This window comes from Alnus glutinosa, chromosome 3, assembly GCF_958979055.1.
Source record: "Alnus glutinosa chromosome 3, dhAlnGlut1.1, whole genome shotgun sequence".
Classification (NCBI taxonomy): Eukaryota; Viridiplantae; Streptophyta; class Magnoliopsida; order Fagales; family Betulaceae; genus Alnus; species Alnus glutinosa.
In genome coordinates this window covers 37,643,441-37,663,893 of record NC_084888.1, presented here as the reverse complement: position 1 = coordinate 37,663,893, position 20,453 = coordinate 37,643,441, and the positions used below count along the sequence as shown (strand labels likewise).

At 37.5% G+C, this 20,453-nt stretch overlaps 4 protein-coding genes across 6 annotated transcripts; 1 reads left to right on the top strand and 3 right to left on the bottom strand.

Annotated features, from left to right (window-relative positions):
• Positions 1–231: 231 nt before the first annotated feature.
• On the bottom strand, positions 232–3,548 carry LOC133862857 (uncharacterized). 2 transcript variants are annotated; one of them, XM_062298750.1, is made up of 8 exons: positions 3,411–3,548; positions 2,969–3,239; positions 2,656–2,704; positions 2,477–2,579; positions 1,389–1,484; positions 1,227–1,301; positions 745–814; positions 232–604 (listed from the first exon to the last, which is right to left on the bottom strand). In XM_062298750.1, exons 2-8 carry the CDS (start codon positions 3,107–3,109, stop codon positions 530–532), a joined length of 609 nt encoding a protein of 202 aa, XP_062154734.1. In that variant the 5' UTR covers positions 3,110–3,239; positions 3,411–3,548; the 3' UTR covers positions 232–529. The 2 variants fall into 2 exon arrangements, with proteins under 2 accessions (XP_062154734.1, XP_062154733.1); XM_062298749.1 differs by lacking the exon at positions 3,411–3,548 and having other exon boundaries at positions 2,969–3,311.
• LOC133862855 (uncharacterized) lies at positions 3,503–11,903 on the top strand. The gene is made up of 13 exons (XM_062298747.1): positions 3,503–3,637; positions 3,762–3,926; positions 4,811–4,909; positions 5,018–5,152; positions 5,249–5,317; positions 5,391–5,487; positions 5,589–5,700; positions 6,511–6,721; positions 9,156–9,269; positions 9,896–10,027; positions 10,246–10,893; positions 11,421–11,525; positions 11,663–11,903. Exons 1-11 carry the CDS (start codon positions 3,530–3,532, stop codon positions 10,330–10,332), a joined length of 1,329 nt encoding a protein of 442 aa, XP_062154731.1. The 5' UTR covers positions 3,503–3,529; the 3' UTR covers positions 10,333–10,893; positions 11,421–11,525; positions 11,663–11,903.
• A 206-nt stretch (positions 11,904–12,109) lies between these two features.
• On the bottom strand, positions 12,110–16,122 carry LOC133862856 (phosphoglucan phosphatase LSF2, chloroplastic). 2 transcript variants are annotated; one of them, XR_009899327.1, is made up of 6 exons: positions 15,637–16,122; positions 14,451–14,656; positions 13,923–14,093; positions 13,463–13,674; positions 13,241–13,395; positions 12,110–12,396 (listed from the first exon to the last, which is right to left on the bottom strand). XR_009899327.1 is itself a non-coding variant. In XM_062298748.1 (5 exons), the coding sequence occupies exons 1-4, from the start codon at positions 15,905–15,907 to the stop codon at positions 13,471–13,473; spliced, it is 852 nt and encodes a 283-aa protein (XP_062154732.1). In that variant the 5' UTR covers positions 15,908–16,122; the 3' UTR covers positions 12,110–12,396; positions 13,463–13,470. The 2 variants fall into 2 exon arrangements, 1 of the variants encoding a protein (XP_062154732.1); XM_062298748.1 differs by lacking the exon at positions 13,241–13,395.
• Positions 16,123–18,072: 1,950 nt separating this feature from the next.
• Positions 18,073–20,164, bottom strand: LOC133862854 (adenine/guanine permease AZG1). Its single transcript, XM_062298745.1, has one exon. The coding sequence runs from the start codon at positions 20,003–20,005 to the stop codon at positions 18,260–18,262; it is 1,746 nt and encodes a 581-aa protein (XP_062154729.1). The 5' UTR covers positions 20,006–20,164; the 3' UTR covers positions 18,073–18,259.
• Between the last annotated feature and the right edge of the window lie 289 nt (positions 20,165–20,453).

Sequence of the window (20,453 nt, the reverse complement as noted above, 5' to 3'; positions counted from 1 at the left end):
CAAAGAAGCATGTATTGGGTTCAATGACCGAAAGTTAACTGTGTCTTGAAAATTCAGGATTGCCAACCCTACCGGTTGAATAGGCAAGACCACAGAATTCTCAAGCCATAAAGGGATTAGTGTTTCAAGTCAAATTATAGATTGTACTGAACATTTCAGAACTGATTCTGCACTTGTGCTACGGAAAAAAAGTTGACACAATAATACATAAGAGCATAACAAACAGGGGCATTATGGACATGGAAGTTCAACTAGCATTCAAGCATGTTTCATTTACAGGGACAGGACAAATGATACAAAACAGAATAGCAAGCAGTCAAGCATGAAGCACCAGCATAATCCATATTTTCCAAAGAAAGGTCACCTTATCTAAAGTAATAACACTTAAATTTTGTAATCAAAGATTTTTAAGTTTTGTCTATAATAGTTCCACACACAGGCCACCATCAACTTCAAATTAGAGCAGTTGCGCATATAGATATGATAGGCAAGTACACTTAATTTTCCCATAGCTAGCTGGTAGAACAGACTAATCTTTCAATACTTCATTTGCCTTGTTCAACCACTCATTGTAAAGATCTGGCAAGAACAGAACAAAGTGCACCTGCATCATATAAATGCCACTAAGTATCCAAGAAGGTTCTATTCATAAGAAATTACATATTTATAAGAACTAACAAACTTTTCCACATAAAACAAAGTAAAGAAATTGGAAACATGAGGCAAAAAATAAACATTCAATACCTCTTTGAAGTCAGTTCGGAACTCTTTAACTGTAGATATAGCTATCGTCGCGGCTTCATCATAAGGATATCTGCAAGAATATGATGAAGAATAGAAAGAAAACATGAACTTGTCATGCATTTCTTATGAACATTTAACAAGGAAAAATAGAATATATAACAGACCTCAATCATTTATAAATTCTGTAGAGCAAATAATTGTCATAATGTTTATGTCACCAAAATTATGAAGGACATGGAAGGTTTTCGTCGTGTGGTTGGTTAGAAATCAATCAAAAGCACATTAAACTATGATTTTAGTCACTTTGAAAGGCCACAATTTTATGAGTCAGCCCATATCACGCAGGGGAATGAATTCTCCATTGGGCAACATATGTTACAACACAATACAAGCAACCAAGAAGATAAGGTGTTCATGTAGTTGATACAAAATATGTGCAATCCAATGAAAGAAACACCATATTAGTTCAGTTTTCAACTTACCCATACACGCCACAAGATATGGCAGTAAATGCAATATATTGAATGTTATTGTCTTTGGCAACAATCAAGCAATTCCTGTATCGATTTGGCAAGAAGAAATCACATTTAGAAACAAAATATAAAACTTGTAACTAAAATAGCAGCAAAATACACCATGACTACCTATATGCACTTCTCAGAGAGGCTTGAGGGTTGCTATCAGCATTGTAGATGGGCCCGACAGTGTGAATTACATGAGATGCAGGCAAGTTAAAACCTCTGCATAGTAACAAGATGTTAGTATATTGATGCTTGCAGTTAACATTAAAGGTTAAAATATGATTTTGATCTCTAAACTGTGTCAGATGAGAACCAAATCAAGATCATACAGATCAACCTCCCCTTCTTGTGCCAAAGATCTTACCATTTTTTAAGGAACTAGAGCTATATCCCTTTTCAATTTCCATTCAAAAGTTCTTATATGTTTCCCTGTCCTTTCAAGACCCCAAAAAATGACAAATTCATTTATTTATTCTTATAAGTAATTGAAATATCATTAAAGCGAAAAACGCTACCCAAATACATAGAAAGTATACAAGAAAAATACCTAGTTAAAAGGAGAAAAAAGAACAAGGAAATTATTAAAAAAACTAAGCACCAAAGGAGTTAAAAACGCAGCAATCCAAATATAAAGGGTATTCAAGAAAAATGACTTCTCCACCAACGTCCTCTCGCGATCTTCGAAACTTATATTATTTCGTTCTCTCCAAAGACACCACAAAAGACAAGAATGCACCATCTTCCACACAACAACACTTTGAGTGCTACCACCCGTTCCCAACAAGCAAAAAAGTCAGTTACTCGTCTAAGCATAACTAAAGATAGCCCAAAACAATTGAAAAGCACTTTATAAGGCACACACAACCTCACAATGGAGAAAAAGATGGTCCACGAACTCCCTATTCCTCTTACTGCCCAAATTTCTTTTTATTTTCTTATAGGAACACATACACGATTCATCACTATAAAAAAAATGATGATGGTATAATCACATGGCTGCGTTTTTTCAAAAGAAAACACGCTATGCGAAATTATCCCACCTAATAAGGTTAACATGGCTGCCTTTTTTTAAAACTTGAAAAACTAAATTGAAACAATCGATATTTCAAGAATGAAATTAAATCCAACACATAGTTCAAGGATCAAAATTGTGCTTTGATCATTGAATTATACCATAAGTCAAAAGCAAATCTTAGACCAGAAGAGCTTACGGCGTAATCCTTGCTTCCCCTGTGGGGCAACGAACTCCAGGCCTGACTTCTGGAACATTATAACAGGCTTGTAGGAGGTCTGGCCCAGCAGCCCTATGTATAGCTGAAAAGAAAAGGAAAATAAAAGATCAAAGTTATGGTTACTACGAACTGATAGCAAAGGAGATCGTGTGAATTACCTCCATCTGCACCACCACCTCCAAGCATTCGCTCATTTGCTGGATTAACCTGCAGAATATGTCCATCAAAACGAAGAATATGCACTGGAATATTCATCCAAAAATAAAAACAAAAAAAGAATATGCACTGGAACTCATAGGAGTTGATAATTCATTACAAAAAGGCAAAGAAAATATGATAATTATCATTTCCACGAGACAAAGAAAAGACCCAAAAGAAAACACACACACACACAGAGAGAGAGAGAGAGAGAGAGAGAGAGAGAGAGAGAGAGAGAGAGAGAGAGAGAGAGAGAGAGAGAGAGGCACTGACTATGGCATCGGTGGAGCCATCGACGAACCACCGGGTGATGTCCCCCTTCTGGATAACGAGCGAGCTGGAAGGAGACAGCGGGAAGCGAATCACGCCGTCTCCTCCATTGGATATTGTAGAAACCCCACTCGCTCTAGCCATTGATGCTGGTGAAGGCGGAGAAGAAAGTTTCGGGAGTCTTCGTCTAGGGACAGGGTTTGGAACCCAAGTGACAGATGGTCTGAAGACTCTAGAACCACCAAACTGACCAAAGACTAGCGCTTTAGCTCCTCTGCAGCACGTGCCAATCATGGGGGTTCGATGGTTTGGTCACAGTACGAAGAAATGTGAAGAACCGGGATGGTTTGTGCGTGTGATGTCTACGTGTAAGACGCTTATTTGTAGAGAATAAATTATAAAGAAAAATAAAAAGTAAAAAATAAGAAGAAAAAAAAGAGCCAACCTTTGACATTGGAGCTGGAAAATTGGAGAGTTCGTATGTATGTATCGCTACTGTGAGCGACAGAGCTCAAAAATCGTCCCTTTGAGGTATAGATAGATCAGCGACAAACAAAGACGGTGATGAACCTGATAAGTAGGCCTCGCTTGGATGCGATCCTCTCTACTTTCGTTACGGTGCACCCTCACGAGACCTCCGTGTTGCTCCACTCCTCCTCCTGCTTCTTCTTCGTAAGCCCCAACCCCACACTGATTCTTCCTCTCGCCGATTTTACCTCTGTCAAGATTTCATTTTTCTTATTTCACTCAACTGGGTCTGTTTTTTTTTTTTTTTTTGGTTATTTTCAACCGTTAGATCTTGAGCGCGTATTTCGTAGTGCTTCCATTGCGGGATGAGGGTGCCATCTCTTTGGGCCTATCGAACCTACCGGGCCTCTTTGTGGGTTCCTTGGTGCTAACTTTGATTGCTGCGCCTCTTTCCACCGTCATTTTCTCTTTGCCTCACCTTTCCAAAGGCAAGGTATGTATGAATTCACTGTATATGAGATACCCTGATTCGTTTTTTCATGTGTATGAAGTTCTTCGCTTAGTCTTTTGATTTATCACTGATGTTTTCGTCCTAAATTTTAGGTGTATTTGACCTCAGGTTCAGTTTGGGATGAATCATATGGTTCTGTTTATCTTTTTATATAACTTCTATATGATGTGGGTGGATGAATATGAGATGTATATTGATTATCCTGAGGTTGATGATGAAGAAGGGGACATTGATATTTGGTGGGCTATAATAATGTTAGCTTGGGATTGATCAAATGATACTTTTTTGATATTGTCATATTCAAGTAATTATGAGTTATGTCGTGGGCAATGCATAGTATTATAGCAGAACACGACTAGCATCTCTCATGTACAATGTTGTGGTTTCAATGGGTAAGGTAAAACTGGTGATTTCAATGTCTATAATATATATATATATATATATTGGTTTTTCTGAGGATTAATTATACTTATTTGTTTATCTTTTCTGCATTTGGGCTATTCCAAGTCAATTTCTGGGCTTTCCAAAACTGATAAACAATGAGTGATTTACCTGCCTCAAGCCTCTTAACTACGAGAAAGTGACTTAAGCTCTGTTGACATGTATAGGTTACGTGGGATGAATTAGTCAGTCATCTTAAAACTTAATCATAGGGGCACGTAGTCTGGTTAATTCATTGGTTACCTAGAATACTTGTGCATTAGTTTCACAATGCATTATGGTAATTAGTAGTGTAAATATCTCATCACTTGAGCGACAATCATTTTTTTAGAGGTTTAACCAATGCACAATCAAATTAACCAGCAGCCTACAATTTTTTTTTTTTTTAACATATCGTCATGTAATGGTGCTTCTTGAAATTCCAGGCTTTGGTTTTGATACACAGGTTTTTTAGTGTATCACTTGTTGTGTTCTTCATTCTATGGCTTTCCTCATCGGCTGGATATTCAGCTTCCGCATTAAAGGTAAATTGAGAATCTCATGAGTAGATAATTGCTTCTGATTTGGGCTGCTATTGAGTCCAAAAATTTTAATTCATTTTCAGCTAAATTGGTCATTTTTTCCTTATACAGGGTTCAATGGCTACATCCTCCACTTCAAAAGAGGATCGAAAGGTTGATGTTAACCAAGCCAATTCTACATGTCCTGTAGATTGGGATAACCACGGATGGTGTTATATGTTAGTGAGGATTGGATTCTTCCTTTGGGTATTAAATTATCCTATTATTTTTTGTTTGTTTTGACTATCAGATGTCATTATTTCCAAAATTTACGTTGTGATAGGAATTTTTGCTTCTTTGAAGGTTGCTCTGCTTAATTTAATTACAATTTCTTCAACTTGGGCAAGAGTAATTGATGTGATGGACAGTGAGGTCTGTTTGCTCTCATATGATATCTGATAACGAGTACAGATTTTAGTACATATTTGACTTGTTCTGTATTCAGTCAGGTTCAAGATTGTTTGGGTTCATTGGTGCTGGTGCCACACTTGGCCAGCTTTTTGGGTCATTGTTTGCCACAGGAATGGCTCGTTTGGGGCCATGTAAGTTTTCTTGTTCAGTTGCTTGGACACTGTAAATTGCTTTTTTCTTCTCTTTCCTTGTTTTTTGGAGGGCTTCTAACCCATGGATTGATTTCTTGCAGTTCTACTTTTATTTGCTGCTTTGTTAATGGAATTTGCTGCACAGTCATCAAAAGGGATAAACCAGGATGTGACCCATGACTCCAGTCTTCCTGAGGAATTATCTCCCATCAGGTTAGCCACATTTTCAAATTTTTATGCATGTCTATATAAATAATGCTTCATTGGAACATGAAGATAATAGTGAAATTCTCAAGGTTGTATTCATCCTTGTTCTGTTCAGTACAATTCTGTTGTAATCTGTTCAGTACTGATCGTCAGAGCAATTGCATGCTGAAACTAAATGCTTTGGGAATTGCAAACAAATCTATAAATTCTGTTGTGACTTTGTGATAAATGTTTATTCATGCATATTAATGAGCGCTATAAGCTTCTGAATCTTAAGGTCCTACATTGGCATATCTTTTGATGTAATTTCATGTCTTTATTGGGTGTATCGTTCTTAACTTGTCACATAACTTTTTAACATTCAAGAGATGAGCCAATAAATAAAAACAATTTTAGATTTTGAAATGTGATGTCAAAAATATATCTGATTTAGTTCAAACTTCGAAAATCACTTATAAGATTTTCTGTGTGTTTTAGATGCTTGATTCTTTGATAAGGTTTTAGATGCTTGATTCTCTGTTCTCACCTTAATGTAGTTTAACAATCTTAAAAATCTATTTGCCAATGTGTGGTTTACGCAAGCTTTATATAATCGTGTTGATCATGACATTCTGTTCCCTTCTGATTTTGACACCCCCCGCCCCAAAAAAAATAAAAACTTTAACTCAGTGAACAGGTATTCATGTTATTTTTAAAAGCTTTTTCAAAAGGGCTCACAATTCATCTTATATGGTTTATTGGAAAGCACCATCGGATGGATTCAGGATGTAAGGGCTAAACCTCATATTTCTTGACTTGGTTTCTTTTGATTTCTAGAGAAACTGATCCTGATCAACAAAGTGAGTCTGATGGGCAGACTGCAAGTACTCTCAAAAGTTGTTCTCCCAAGTCGTCTACTTCCAAGGCAAAGCCTCATCTTTGGGTTGTCTTAGATGGATTCCGACTTATATTGTCATCAACTTATTTGTTGTACGTGTCTTTGTTCCTGTGGCTCAGTGCAATTGTCTCTTCATTCTTCTATTTTCAGGTAAGTTAATCCTCTTTCCAAGAAATGTACTTTTATTTCAAAATCAGCCTCTCAATATATGTTGTATGATTTGACTAACAGGGAAAGTCATGTGGTAGTCGACTTGATTACGTGGATTTTAAATTTATATATTGAACCACTTCGCAATAGTACGAATCAATTGTACTATAGTAAGGGTTATCGAACCACAGAGATTTAGGGTTGTTTGCGTAACGGAATATTTAAAGGAACGTATCTAACTTAATTTAAGAATAAACACAAAAGTAAAGTTGTAGAATTGAAACTACAACGAGTAAAATAAAGAAAAGTGGGAAATGAAAACAAACTTAAACGAAAACTTAGGGTATTAATCTTATCCACCCCTCAACCGTTAAAATGCTTAAAGTCTATATGGATCTTCCTAACATGCATGATATGAGCGCGTAATGGGCGTTAACCATTACGACGACCTCGACATGAAAATACTTTAGTTAAGACGTAATCATAAAGCACCTAGTTTTACATTAAACAACTCCACGTAAAGATTTAAACTGCAATTGAAAAACGTTTATTCTACCAAAGGTGTGAAGTGATTAATGCTTCCTGGCTTACTACTCTATAACGCATCCTAATAAGTATACACAATATATAGAAACCCTAATTAGGCCACAATGATAAGATATCTAGTTCACACCGATCAAATCACATAAAAGTTACACTATAATTGCAAAACGGTTTAAACTACCAAAGGTATGAAACGACCGGTGTTCCTTAGTATACCCTATAAGGTGACTCTAATAGGTAAACATATATCATGTCAAATTAGAACCATTGCAAAAGACATCTTTCTTGTTTCCAAGAACGTTGGTTTTACTCAAGAATCCAAGAAAACTTATAGACAAGCAAATCCCTTTTTCATGAATAATTAGATTGGAATATTGATAGCAAAACCTTTAGCATGAGTTTTGATATCCTCTAGCCCTTAACAATCATCAAACATCTCAAGAAAATCCTAAGAACCTCAAGAACACTTCATGGTTTTTGAAGAGGATTTTGATCAAACCATAGGAACTAATTTAGCTAGACATGAAATAAACTAAATTATGCATGAAATCTAAGGAAAACAGTAAAGGAACAAGAAGAAAATGAACTAAAAACAACTAGATTAAAATCATAAAATTCGGATTACAAAAGAAAATAAAAACTAAACTAAAACTTGAAGAACAAAGAGGGAAAAGAAGAAGAAGTTGCTCTCTGGAACTAAGCCCAGAAAACGTGCATTAAAGGAAATGAAAAGCACTAGAAATTACTTAAGAAATGAAGTGATACACCTGAGAAAATCCGAAAACCCCAAAAGATGCATGTTTTAACCTAAAACGCTAATCTCATATATATAGAGATTTAATTTACAAATGGGACATCAAAGAACAATTTTTGGCCGCACAAAATAGTATCGACATCCTCTGTGAACCGCCCAAATTGGATTAATTTCATCCACACAAAGCATGTCAACATCCTAAGATTTTCTCGGAAAATATCCAGGTTCAATCGATTGACTTCGCGACTGCATAAATAATCGATCGATCGACTTTGGATCGATCAATTTTCTTCGACTGATGATGCGATCGATCGATTTCTTTACTGAAGAAATAATCGATCAATCGATTTGCCTTGATCAATTTTTCATCTTTTCAGGATCAGCCTCGAACTTTGGAAATGACCAAAATACCATTGATGTATTTTCAAGTCTAATTCAAGTGTTTTGAACTAGATTTCAACTAACTGAAAATAATACAAAACACTAAAACACAACAAAATATTATATTTACAACACAAACTAGGCATAACAAATGTAAATTAAGGGGTCTTGAATAAAATAATTCAAGACTTATCATCATGCATGTGCTTATGAAGCCTAAGTACAATAATATTTTTATTTTGTCTTGTTTATCTCCCTCCAGTTCTCAGGAAGAATGAGGAAAGGGAAAGGATTGCTAAAGAAATAGCTTATTCATGTAATTCTATTAAAGCCAACTTTGTATCTTCTCATTCTTTTAGGGACCACACAGATTGATCTCCTCATTTCCATTTATATTAATCAATAAAGCTTAAGTTCCTTGTATTTATCCTTTATAATTGGTATTCATTCCCAAAAATAATAAAATCTAGCATGTATTGTAGTATATCTCTTCAATAGAAGGGTTTTTTTTTTTTTTTTAATTCACTTTAGACATTTTATGCACAAGCAACCCACACTATATGTAGAAGTTCATCTGCATGAAACCTTCTGTGCATATCAGAGGTTTTATTTGCAGTGCTTAATTTGTACTCAGGAATTATGGCTTGGTTGAGTTAGTTTGATGTGCTTAGTTTCATCAATCATTATTGTTCCTGTGGGTTATTAATCGAATTTGTATCTTCTTTAAGCTGAAGTTTGCTTTTTCTGCTACTGCAGAAAGTGACTGTAATTGCCGCAACTGTTACAAGCTCTGTTGGCAGAAGAAGATTGTTTGCCCAGATAAATAGCTTCATTGCTGTTTTTATCCTTGCTGGACAACTTACCTTGACGGTATGCTATGTCAAAGATCGAGTTTTTGCAGTCTGATTGATGTTATATCATGTTGTTACAACAAAGAAAATGAGAAATACTGTCTAGAGAGTGTAGATCCTTGACTCCTTTAGACTGTATGTCTCAAAGTTAGTTTCATGCTTGCAGCTGATTCTGAGGTTTACAGGCTCTAATCATGAAACTAATAGGCATTTTTTAAGTACCCGAAAAAAATTGTAGCTCATTTAAGGCCTGAAGAAAGTACATGTATATGCCATAGACCTCCCAAATGGCACATTTCCTCTCCTTTACTGTTCTTTTATAGCCTTTTTCTTTTGGTATGGAGGGGTGGACCAGGGGTGTATGGTAAAATCTAGATGGCGCCTTTATTCTGCTGCTATTTCGAATTCTTCTGGGTTAATGCATTGTTGAGTCCCTGCTGTTAGTTTTGGATCAAGACTTTAGTCCAAGACTTTTTAACCTTGGCAGGTGGGCAACATACTTGGAAACCTTGTAGTTTCATGTATCCACTTCCTTAGCAAATTTTGTAGTGATTATAAGCATAATTAAGTTGGTCTTTTTCATTGAATATTTAAGCATAATCAAGGTTTTCATTGATAAACCTTGCTTTTACTTGTCAAGTACAGGGGCGAATTCTTACTGTTGCTGGGGTTACTACAGCTATTTGCTCTGCTCCATTTGTGGCCTTCTCGAATTTGGTTGCTATTGCTGTTTGGCCAACATGGGTAGTCGTTGCTGTTTCTGAGACCTTGCGAAAGGTTTGTCTCCTTTAAATGCCAGTTCTGAGTCATTCTTCTAAGACCATGTTTTGCTCATCATGCAGGCATCCTTTTGTTTTATTGATGATTAAATTTACTTTCCACGTACCTTTGCAAAGTGGAATTCTGTTGGGTTCAGGAAGAAAGACAGCTGAAGTTGAAGGTCAATATAAGATTGTGAAGTGGGTTTTATAGTTTTCAACTTTAAAACTGTGCAGGTTGTTACTTATGTTGTGACCAGGCCTGGAAGAGAACTCCTATTTACTGTTGTCTCACAGGATGAGAAATACAAAGCTAAGGCATGACTCCCTTTTCTCCGGAATTTATTTTTGCACAGAAATGCAGTTGCAGCTGGTTATGAATGTTCAAATTTCGAACTCTTGAAATTAATTTTGGAATTACCTCAAGTTGAGATTAGACTTTTTTTTTTCTTCTATTGAATATGGGGAGAGGGGAAAATGAATACCGATGAGGATCTTTTCCACTCTTGATCCTTAAAGAAGAAATAAAAACATAATAAGTGGGAATGCTTTCAAACACTAGGTGGGGAATGGCCTATTTTGCAACTAAGTGTGCACAGGAGTTGAGATAAGACTTTGATCTTAAGCAATATATATACAAGCATGTGCATGCACTCACACAGAATGTTTCATTGGTTGTTTTCTACTGCAATATTTAGGTACTACACAGAAATAAGGTTAATCCCAAAACTTATGAAAAAAATTCTCTGATAGTTCATGCTACTGCAGGTATGCATAGATGTGTTCATTCAAAGACTTGGAGATGCTACAGCAGCAGGAATGTACACGCTACTTTTCAGCACTCTCAATGGCAGAATATCCACTGTCTCAATCTATGCCCTACCCGTATGTATATATATGACTTCCCTTTTTTCTTTTGTGTTCCTCTTTGCCTTTTGGTTTGGATAAAACAAACTCTGATTCGTTGGTTATTGATACAAGAGATCTGCAGTCACTGCTTTGAACCTTGTTTTTGTCCTTACTATGGTGTCACTCCCTATATTTGGCTCGTCTAGCACTCTTAGGATTCATTTGGTTTTACGGTTTTAAAACGTGCGATTTAAAGATACAATTTTTGAAATGCAATTAAGCGTTTGGTAAACTTATAGTTTGTCCTTTATAATAGTGTTTTTTTAAAACGCATTCTCTTGTCTGCGATTTGAAACGTAATTTTATCAACGTTCTCAAACTGTCACTCTTTAAAAACGCAATCCCAAACAAAATACTTTTTGCGATTGCTTTAAAAACGCGTTTCTGGCCTAGGAAATCGCAGGGCCAATCGGACTCTTAACATGTAATGTATTTGCTTCATTCGTGATTTTTTATTTCACCAAGAATTGTGATGCTATGCTACTTCGTTTGAACTACACCAGGTCTGTTTATTGTGGATAGTCACAGCTTTCCATTTAGGACGCCTCCAAGCACAGCTTTCCAAGCACCAGACAGCCTCGACTTCCTAAATTTTGTAAAGATAAAACGTATGTTGGTTGCAGAAGATAGGCTGCAAATATCAATATTTCTAGTCCCGACACTTTTTCTTTTTTTTTTCTCTATCTTTTTTTTTTTTTTTTTAATCTAGTAATAGTGATGGTCGTTCGTTCATTGGCACTCTCAGGACCACATAAAGCTGCCCTGAAATGTCTTCCCCTGTGGCCGAGAGGGGAGCTTCAGAGCTCATGACGAGAACCTAAGGGAAAGAGAAAGGGGGAGGAAGGAAACAGAGTTGCTGATTTGCACCATCTAACCCACTCTATTGATGGATCGACTTCTGTTTTTTTCTTTTTCTTTTTGTAAGTCGACTTGTGCTTTAATACAACGAAATTTTGTCAAAAAATAAAACCGGTGATTGGGGGATACCTGTTTAATCAACACTAATGACCTATTGATAAGTTCACCAAGTTTAGTTTCACATTAACATGGTGTATAATCTTTACAAGGTTGTCAATTCCCAAACAATATTGAACTCTATATAAGCTTTTCAAGAAACAATGCAATGTATTCCAGTTGAACTCATTATAGCAAAGCATCAAACCGTTGAGGTTCACAGATTTAGGTGCCATGATTGCCGGTCTGATGATAAAATCTCATTTAACTGAAAATGCTTCCACAACAAAACCTACAGCTTCTGTGCCATCTCTGGAGCACAGATTTATTTGCTACTTACAGATATAATAGTTTTGAATCATATATACAAATTCGAAGCTAAATTCTAAGTTCTTTTCCAAGAAGAATGGTAAATCATGGTTGACAGGCCCCCAGCTCTGAGCACAGCCATGAAGTTGCTACCAGCTCGGTGGCTCATAATGACATAATCGTTGAAATGTCTGGAATTTCTAATGACATGTATACCTGCATGAAAATGGTTACAAAAATATCAACCCATGTGGTTGGAAATTGTATGCCAAGCGCATGACTAAGTTTTTTGAATGGAAATAGCTGCTACATTTGGCTTGGCATCCGGTAGAAAGATGGCTCAGCTAACTCAAAAGATGAAAAGTAGAAAAACATTTCTTTCTCAAGATTATGCAATGAATCGTAACAGTGTAGAGACACAATACTCTTTACATTGTTTTTGTACTTGTTATGGCCAAGATATACTGTCGTTGCCATATATAAGGTCCAGCAATGATGCACATTCCAAAAGATTCTAAGACTAGGCTAAGGGAGTTCAGAAAGGTATCCCATCTGGAATTATTAACCTAAATATTGGCCTTGACAACTGGCCAACTGGGTCGTGTGCAGGTCAGTCATGCTTCAGATTTGAGAAAGTCCATCTGGAATTAAACTAGGAGTTTTGCGTGAGTCTCTGGAATTAAATTAGGAGGTTTGTGTTACGGACCTGTGTTTGGGAGGGTGTTGAGGGACGTTGGACTGACAGGGAAGCAGGGTCTTCTTCCTAATATGTCCTATGGTGGTCGTGAATTGAATGGAAAATAAGAATGGTAGGGTGATTCGAGGTACCTTTAGCCTCCCAAGCAAACTGATAAGAGTTTGTAGAATAATTCTCTTATCCTTTATTTCTTCATGCAACCGGCTAAATAGCCTTGCAATGTCTCCAAGATAAAGATCAACTACTACTATACTTAATCTTAAATAATAATAATGATAATCATCTTAATAGATAATTTGATAACATTCTAATACTGATACTGATGAGGATTATATCCCCTTATTTGCTACTGTTCATCCTTACTTTAGAATCCTAATTGATGTTGGCCGTTGCTTGCTTGCCTGGAAGACTCCTCATCCATTACTAACACTTTGCTGAACACTGTTACCTAACAGTTTGCATGATTTACAGGGTATGTGGACATCCATGAAGTATGTTCAATATCCGAGGTCCAAGGCCTAGCAAATTAACTAAATTTCAGATTAGGCTGAGAGCAAATTGAATTTCAAAAGAAGGAAAACTTACCTAGGTGCTCAACTTCCACGGAGGGAACGAACACGGTCTTGTATCAAATTTCTCTCCCAATCTGCTATACCCTCAAACGCATATTCCGGAAGGTTATCAAAGGGCTCTTTCCATGGATCATTCTTAGCCAGATCATAAGTAGCTCCACGTATTGCACTTCTATTGGGTCCACAAGGTCTCTTTGAAGTTAGTGTATCATATGCTTTATTCAGCTGTCACATAACCACAAATCAAAGAATGTTGCGAATTTCGAATAGTTTATCAAGAACAGTGAAACATTTCAGTAACTGGGTTTCATGCTTCAAAATTCAAAGCAGTTTATGCAACCGTTCAAACTTAACCCGTCCCAATGCCAAGTAGCCAAAAGTTTAGAAATTGCTGCATTTTCCAAAAAATGTAAAGGAATGGATATAGAGATTATGCATAGATTTTTTTTCATACAAAAGAGTTAAAGACTCACATTCATGCCACAGAACCAGAACATGTAAGCAATTGCAACAGCCGGGGCCCTTCCTAATCCAGCTGTGCAGTGCACATAAACTTTTCCTTTTCCCTCGAAAATGGCCCATTCCAATGATGAAACAGCTTTAGGTAATCCACTTCGCAACGAATCTGGATCAAAATCTCTTGCCTACAATTCATAGAAAAATACTGTAAGGCAAATACCCAAAAGCACCCGAAATCTCTCAATGTGATTAATTAATCAATATATTTATTTCAGCTTATACTTGAAAAACCTAACAAACCATTCGTCTCAAAGATTTTCCAGTTTCAAGCACAATTTTTCTCCAAACTTTATATTCACAGTACATCTAGTGCATAGAATTTGTTGATGGAAAGTAGAAACTAATCATCACACATCGAAGTCGATCAAGAAATAATAGGAAATCATGTTAGTCAGCAAAGTGGGACCTTCTACAGGTTATACCAAAATAAATTGGTTCTATTATATGTTAAATAGTAGTGCTACAAGAAAAGTTTTACTCACAGGCCTCCTCATGTGACGGATTCCAACTTCTCGACATCTTTCTATTATCGATTGCAAGTCAATTCCCCAATATTCAACGTCCTTGTCCTGCTGCAAGTTCAGAATATATGCCACATTCTCTTCCTTTTTTAGGTGATCTATATCTTCAGGTTTCTGAGGCTGGGAACCCACTATGAGATTATCAGTTATCAGAGTATAGTTCATGCCTGCACATAAATCAGTGAGGAAGCCTGAATAAATAATGTGGCACTTCCTTTCTTTGTTTGAAATGTTAATTTGAATAATCTATCCACATGACCTATTATATATATGCAAGGCATAATCCAAATCCCACAATTCAAACTTCTTTCCTTTTCACCCCAAATCCTTGTACAGGTAGCTCCCATAAATAGATCCCAAGAATCTCTTCTATCAACAAACTCCAGCAAAATGGCTATGCTTGCTGAGACATATACGATTACTTTATATATGAATAAAGATGATCCTATCATAAGTTGTTCAAACAGTCAAAACCCTTTTTCTCAAAAGAAAGAAAAAGAAAAAGAAGAATTAATTCTTTGTTAAACAAGGAAAAAAAAGAAAACAACGAGGATGGCTTAATGCAGTACTTTTTCATTGGCACCTTTTTCCAAACTTTTTTCATAGGTGAATAAAAATACATTATCCTGTAAAACTGGCTTGACAAGTACTTAAAGCAGTTGCTCTTCTAGCATCTCCTGCATTTTCCATTGGTGAACAAAGCTTTTCTTTTTTTAAAAAAACGGGGAAAAAAAGAAGTAAATTAACACCCATTATTTTTATTCACTTCTCTAAAAGGCATCGTTATCTAAAGGCTCAATCATATTATATGACTCAAGTTAAGATCAAAACTTCAAAAGTATACAGAAGATCCGAAAAGGGGAAAAGGAAACAAGAAAAAGATTTTCAGTAATGCAGATTCGAATTGGATTACTAAAAAAGACAGGAATCAAACACCTTTACAAATAGCCGATGAAAATAAACAATATGAACAAAATCCCATAACCCAGTCTGCTATAATAGATCAAACCACCAGGCCACTATCCACGTAACATACCATTGAAAAAAGAGAAGTCCACTCATATAGGTGGACCAAAATCCTGAATGGCAATAAGATATGACTTATTCAGAAGATATACTAGGGAGTATGGAGTAGAAGAGAGCTGACCAAGATCATGGTGATACTCATAAGGGTTCCTCATCATCCTCTTCATCGCAACGTTGTAATCTTCTATCTTGGTCCCGGAACTGTTGGGTCTACGGCTTGTGGGGTTCTGCTCAATCCCACTACTCTCAGTCCCAGGTAGCTTGCAACAAATCTTGCTCGATTTCAAGGCATTCTTCGAAATGGACACTGCAAAATTGCACATCCTCTTGTTCTCAATAGGAGCTATGAGGACTGATGGAGAACAAAACCAACCGTTACTGACACTTCCCATTGTAGTTTACACCTCGTCTTCTAAGCTAGCTCTGAACGTTGTTTCTTCGACCCTGGAGATTGGGTGCCTTCCTGGTTTAGATTTTATGTAAAAGAGGAACCTTTTAGGCCCCTTGGGTTAGACCAGCGTCAAGTTGTTGGGCCAAAACAGTGAGCGGAGGAACCTTTTAGGCCGTTTGGGTCGCATCCATGATACAACCTACTACAAAGAGAAACACTAGCAGTGGATCTTCGCAAATTATATCAAAAATTTTAGATTTCATGTCCCATATTTCCATTGGGTCGGTTTGATTCATGTAAAAGGGAGGGTTCTGATGGGCTCATCTATTCGCGTTAGTAGGTTTCATCAGGACTTCTTTTAATTGACCGGCCGAATTTGTTGCAATTCGGGCAACTAATTGTAAGGAATCCCTGTCCAATTTCATCTAATTGTGATGTTACATTGTGATCAAAACCTTGAGGTTGACAATTTTTCACATGAATCCTCTATAAAATTAGTGGGTCAGTGTTAAGGGGTATGACCCGTTTTATTAAATAAGTTAGCTTAGGGTTGACTTATATAGTAGTATACCCATGCTTTGACACAGCCCGAACTCGACACGTGACATTTAGGACTGGTAATTTTTTATACAACCTGTGAACCCAACGCAAAATTAGTAGGTTAAGGTTGAGGGTTTAACCTATTTAATTATGGGTCAGGTTATGATTAAACTATATAGTTTATACACATGCATCGACATAATCTGAACCTTAAACATTAACACAAATTTTCACTTCTATGACATAACCTGAATACATGTTTCGTTATTATTAGAATATTGCTATATACCACCCTACTATTTCACTATGTTGATATGATACGATATTGTCAATCCACTCTTAGATTAACTCTTGTTAAAAGAAAACAAAATAAATAGTGAATTGATAATGTCACGTCAAAATAATGAAATAATGGTAGAAAATTGGTATTATATATAATATTAGTCTTATTATTAAGATCTCTCCTATTCATGCATAAAAATATGACACGTGCACCATGTTTAAGTTGCCTATGGTGGATTTTTTTTTTTTTTTTTTTTTTTAATTAAAAAGAAGCTCTGTTCCATCAAATGACACATGCAGCATGTTTCTTGTCCGATCAACAGCAGGCAAGAATTTGTTCTCTCACAGTCTCACCCAACTTCAATTCCTTTTTCCTTTTTCTTTCTAGGTCTCGCCAATTAATTAAAATGTTATCATCTAGCAAAGCAAACAGAATAATCATTCATGTCCGAAAGTTGTACGTGGCAAATATGAGGAAGCCACCCAAGCTTCTTGCAAAGTTTATGTTCTCTCCTTACGTACGTGTTAACATGTTTCAATGTGCAATTGGCTAAACTTAATTCCCCCACTAAACACTAGCTGCCTAGCTTCTTTGATACGATCTTTGTGCTCAAACAAGTGTACTTAATTATTGCACTCCCATATCCATTATGATCGATCAGGATTGACTGTAATTCTTTGTTAGATCGATGCTTGGAGGCCTTTCTCAATTGCTTACCTGATTAATTAATTGTTTTTTTTTTTTTTTTTTTTTTGTTTTATCTGTAGTATAAAATAAAAGGCCAGAAGCACTTGAGGAAGAAATTGTACAAAAAAAGAAGATATAAATCAATGAATATGGTCAGACAAATTCAGGCTGGGATTAAAAGTTCTTCCCCACTAAAATACAATAATTATACAAAGAGATTGAAAACTCATCTTGACTAGGGGACAAAGTACCTAACAAAAGCAGGGAAAAATCTTGGCTCACTTCCTACATACCATTATTTTGAAGAGAAAGCGACCAGCGAAAAATAAAGATCTACTACATCCTTGATTTTTCATTCATAATATTTGTCATTGTCAAATATGTATCAAAATATCTATGTGCGCCTTCTTGATATTTTCTGCAAATACGTATATGAAGAAAAATCTTAACCATTGATCGATCGCTGACGTGATAATCTCAATCAACATACACGTAATGGAATTATAAAAATGTGATGCAAGTACATAAATAAAACAAAATTAAAAACCAAGAGTCCAAGGCTGGCCAACTTTTCTATCGTTAATTAATATATCAAATTTAAAATCAAATTGTTGCAAAAGATGTCAAAAAGTAAAAATATTGGGAAACTATAAAGAAGCACCGAAAGCCATATTTGATATTTATTTACATATTCTGCGGGCGTATTATCAATGAATCCATTTCTTCCAAATTAATTTCCTACGTACGACAACAATGAAGAATAGAAATTTCTTTAAAAAAATGAGAAAAAAAAAAAAGAAAAAAGACACGTACTATATATATATATATTCCAAAGTCACAATCCTAGACTTCAAGTGCTTTTCCATTACTACCATGATGCGCCTCATTGACTTCACCGCTCGCGCTGATCACCACCCCTTTTACTATTCCAAGTTTCACCAAAAGCTCATGCCCCCAATCCCATAGGTGCAAAACGATGTAGGTGCCAATCCCACCAATCAGCCCATACGCAATTGAATAAGTCAGAGGCATCAAAATCATCGTCGTAAAGGCTGGGATCGCCTGCCGCATGTCGTTCCAGTCGATCTCCACCACCGATCTCATCATCATCACGCCCACCAATATCAACGGCGGGCCCACAGCCCACGCTGGAATCGACGCCAGTAGCGGCGTGAAGAAAAACGCCAAGAAGAAGTATCCCGCCACCGTTAGCGCCGTCAGCCCAGTCCGTCCGCCTTCCCTGATCCCCGTTGACGATTCGATGAACGCCGTCACTGGCGACGTGCCCAGCAACGACCCCACCACAATTGACGTGGCGTCCGACATGAAAGCGAAGTATTGCCCCTCGAAGTCTCCGTTTTGGTCAACGAAGCCGGCGAACCTAGCCATCGAATACAGCGTGCCGGTCGTATCGAGTATGTCAACGTATAGAAACGTGATCAAGGCTTGCCAGAAGGAACCTTTACCGATATTCTTAAAGCTCAATGCCCCTGCTGTACTCTTTATCGCATGCACATCAACTACCTTCTTGAAATACTGGTACGCCGTGTTGCCGGTATCGGTATCGGGAAACGCCGTTACCTTGGTGTTACGGAACCACGAAATGGCCGTTACAAATATTATGCCGAAAATCATAGCACCCTTGACGTCTTTCACCAGGCAGTAAGCGATAATTACGAAACCGACGATACCGAGCCAAAATGTCGGGCTTTCCATGGTGTCTCGGAGGCAGTAAATACCTCCCGAGACTGTGCCGCCCGGGAGCAAACTGACGGTTCCATTAGCAGCGGTTATGACAGGGGCTAGCGATGCCCGAGAGCCAACGGGGCAGGCTCCGAGTGTCACCAGGGTCGACGAACTGTACCCGATCAACCCGATTCCTTCGTTGTTCTGTAAACCGATAAAGGCTAAGAAGAGACCGATACCGGCGGAGGAGCTGATTCGGACGGGTTTGGGGACGAGTTTGGCGAGTTTGGCACGAAACCCAACTGCGGAAATGGCCAAGAAGATTAGGCCTTCGATGAACACGGCAGCTAAGGCGCTCTGGTAGGAGACACTACCCGACCCGTGAAAGCCGACGACGGTGTAGGCAAAATAGGCGTTGGTACCCATACCAGGAGCCAAGGCCAGAGGAAGGTTCGCAAAGGCACCCATTATCACGCAGCCGATGAGAGATGAGGCCACGGTGGCTACTATCAGGTCCTTGCGTATTCTCTCGAGGCAGGTCTCATAGCCCGGATTGACCGGGTTGAACTTGCAGGACTCGTCGGGCTGGATGACCCGGAGGTTGGAGCCGGAGCAGTTGGAGATTGAGACCGAGGAATCGGAGCAGAGAGGAACGCAGTCTGAGACGGAGCAGGTTCCGCCGGAGTCGGTGAGGATGGAGGCGTTAACGGCGAGGATGTAGGCCATGGTCAGGAATGTGGCGGTGCCGGCTCGGAGCTCGGTAGTGAAGGTGGTGTTGCGCTCGGATAGCTTGAAGCGCTTGCCCACCCAGCTGTTGCCCACATGATTGTTGAGCCTGGTCAGTGGCTTTAGCTTTGAGCGCTGTGAAGGTGGTGGCGGTGGTGTTTGAACCTCCATCACCATGTACAACAAACTCTTTCCTCTTAGCTTTGTTCAAGAATCAAGGGTTATGTTCTGTGTACACTCTGTATAGGATTCAATATGAGGAGAGGAAAGAAGAGTCTGACGCGGAGATCAATAGAGGAAATGCAAGAATAATGGCGTAAATCTGATTAATATTAATAAGGGGATAGATAGATTCTAACGAGGAAAGGAATTTATTTTTATTTTTAATTTTTATAAGGAAAGTATCTGAAGGATTCCAATTGGGCTGTGATTCTATTTATTATTATATATTTATTTCACCTTTTCTAATTATCCAAGTGTGAACAACTTAACGGGTTTGAAATGATCATTTTCTCTTTTTCTTCTTTTTCTTTTTTTTTTTCAATATTAAACCGTTGAATGATGAATAAAACTCATAACGTATGCCAAGAAAAATTTTCAAATTGATGCAGTAGTTTTCGTGATA

Coding starts and splice junctions, on each gene's coding strand:
- LOC133862856 (XM_062298748.1), bottom strand. CDS start 15,907: ATGGGAAGTGTCAGTAACGGTTGGTTTTGTTCTCCATCAGTCCTCATA. Junction 14,657..15,636: donor TGAGTATCACCATGATCTTG/GTCAGCTCTCTT, acceptor ATTTATGTGCAG/GCATGAACTATACTCTGATA. Junction 13,675..13,922: donor TCTGGTTCTGTGGCATGAAT/GTGAGTCTTTAA, acceptor GTTATGTGACAG/CTGAATAAAGCATATGATAC.
- LOC133862854 (XM_062298745.1), bottom strand. CDS start 20,005: ATGGTGATGGAGGTTCAAACACCACCGCCACCACCTTCACAGCGCTCA.
- LOC133862857 (XM_062298749.1), bottom strand. CDS start 3,259: ATGATTGGCACGTGCTGCAGAGGAGCTAAAGCGCTAGTCTTTGGTCAG. Junction 2,580..2,655: donor AGGTGGTGGTGCAGATGGAG/GTAATTCACACG, acceptor TTTTCTTTTCAG/CTATACATAGGGCTGCTGGG. Junction 1,302..1,388: donor TCTCTGAGAAGTGCATATAG/GTAGTCATGGTG, acceptor AAATCGATACAG/GAATTGCTTGATTGTTGCCA.
- LOC133862855 (XM_062298747.1), top strand. CDS start 3,530: ATGAACCTGATAAGTAGGCCTCGCTTGGATGCGATCCTCTCTACTTTC. Junction 3,638..3,761: donor CCTCCTCCTGCTTCTTCTTC/GTAAGCCCCAAC, acceptor TTCAACCGTTAG/ATCTTGAGCGCGTATTTCGT. Junction 10,028..10,245: donor TTTCTGAGACCTTGCGAAAG/GTTTGTCTCCTT, acceptor AAAACTGTGCAG/GTTGTTACTTATGTTGTGAC.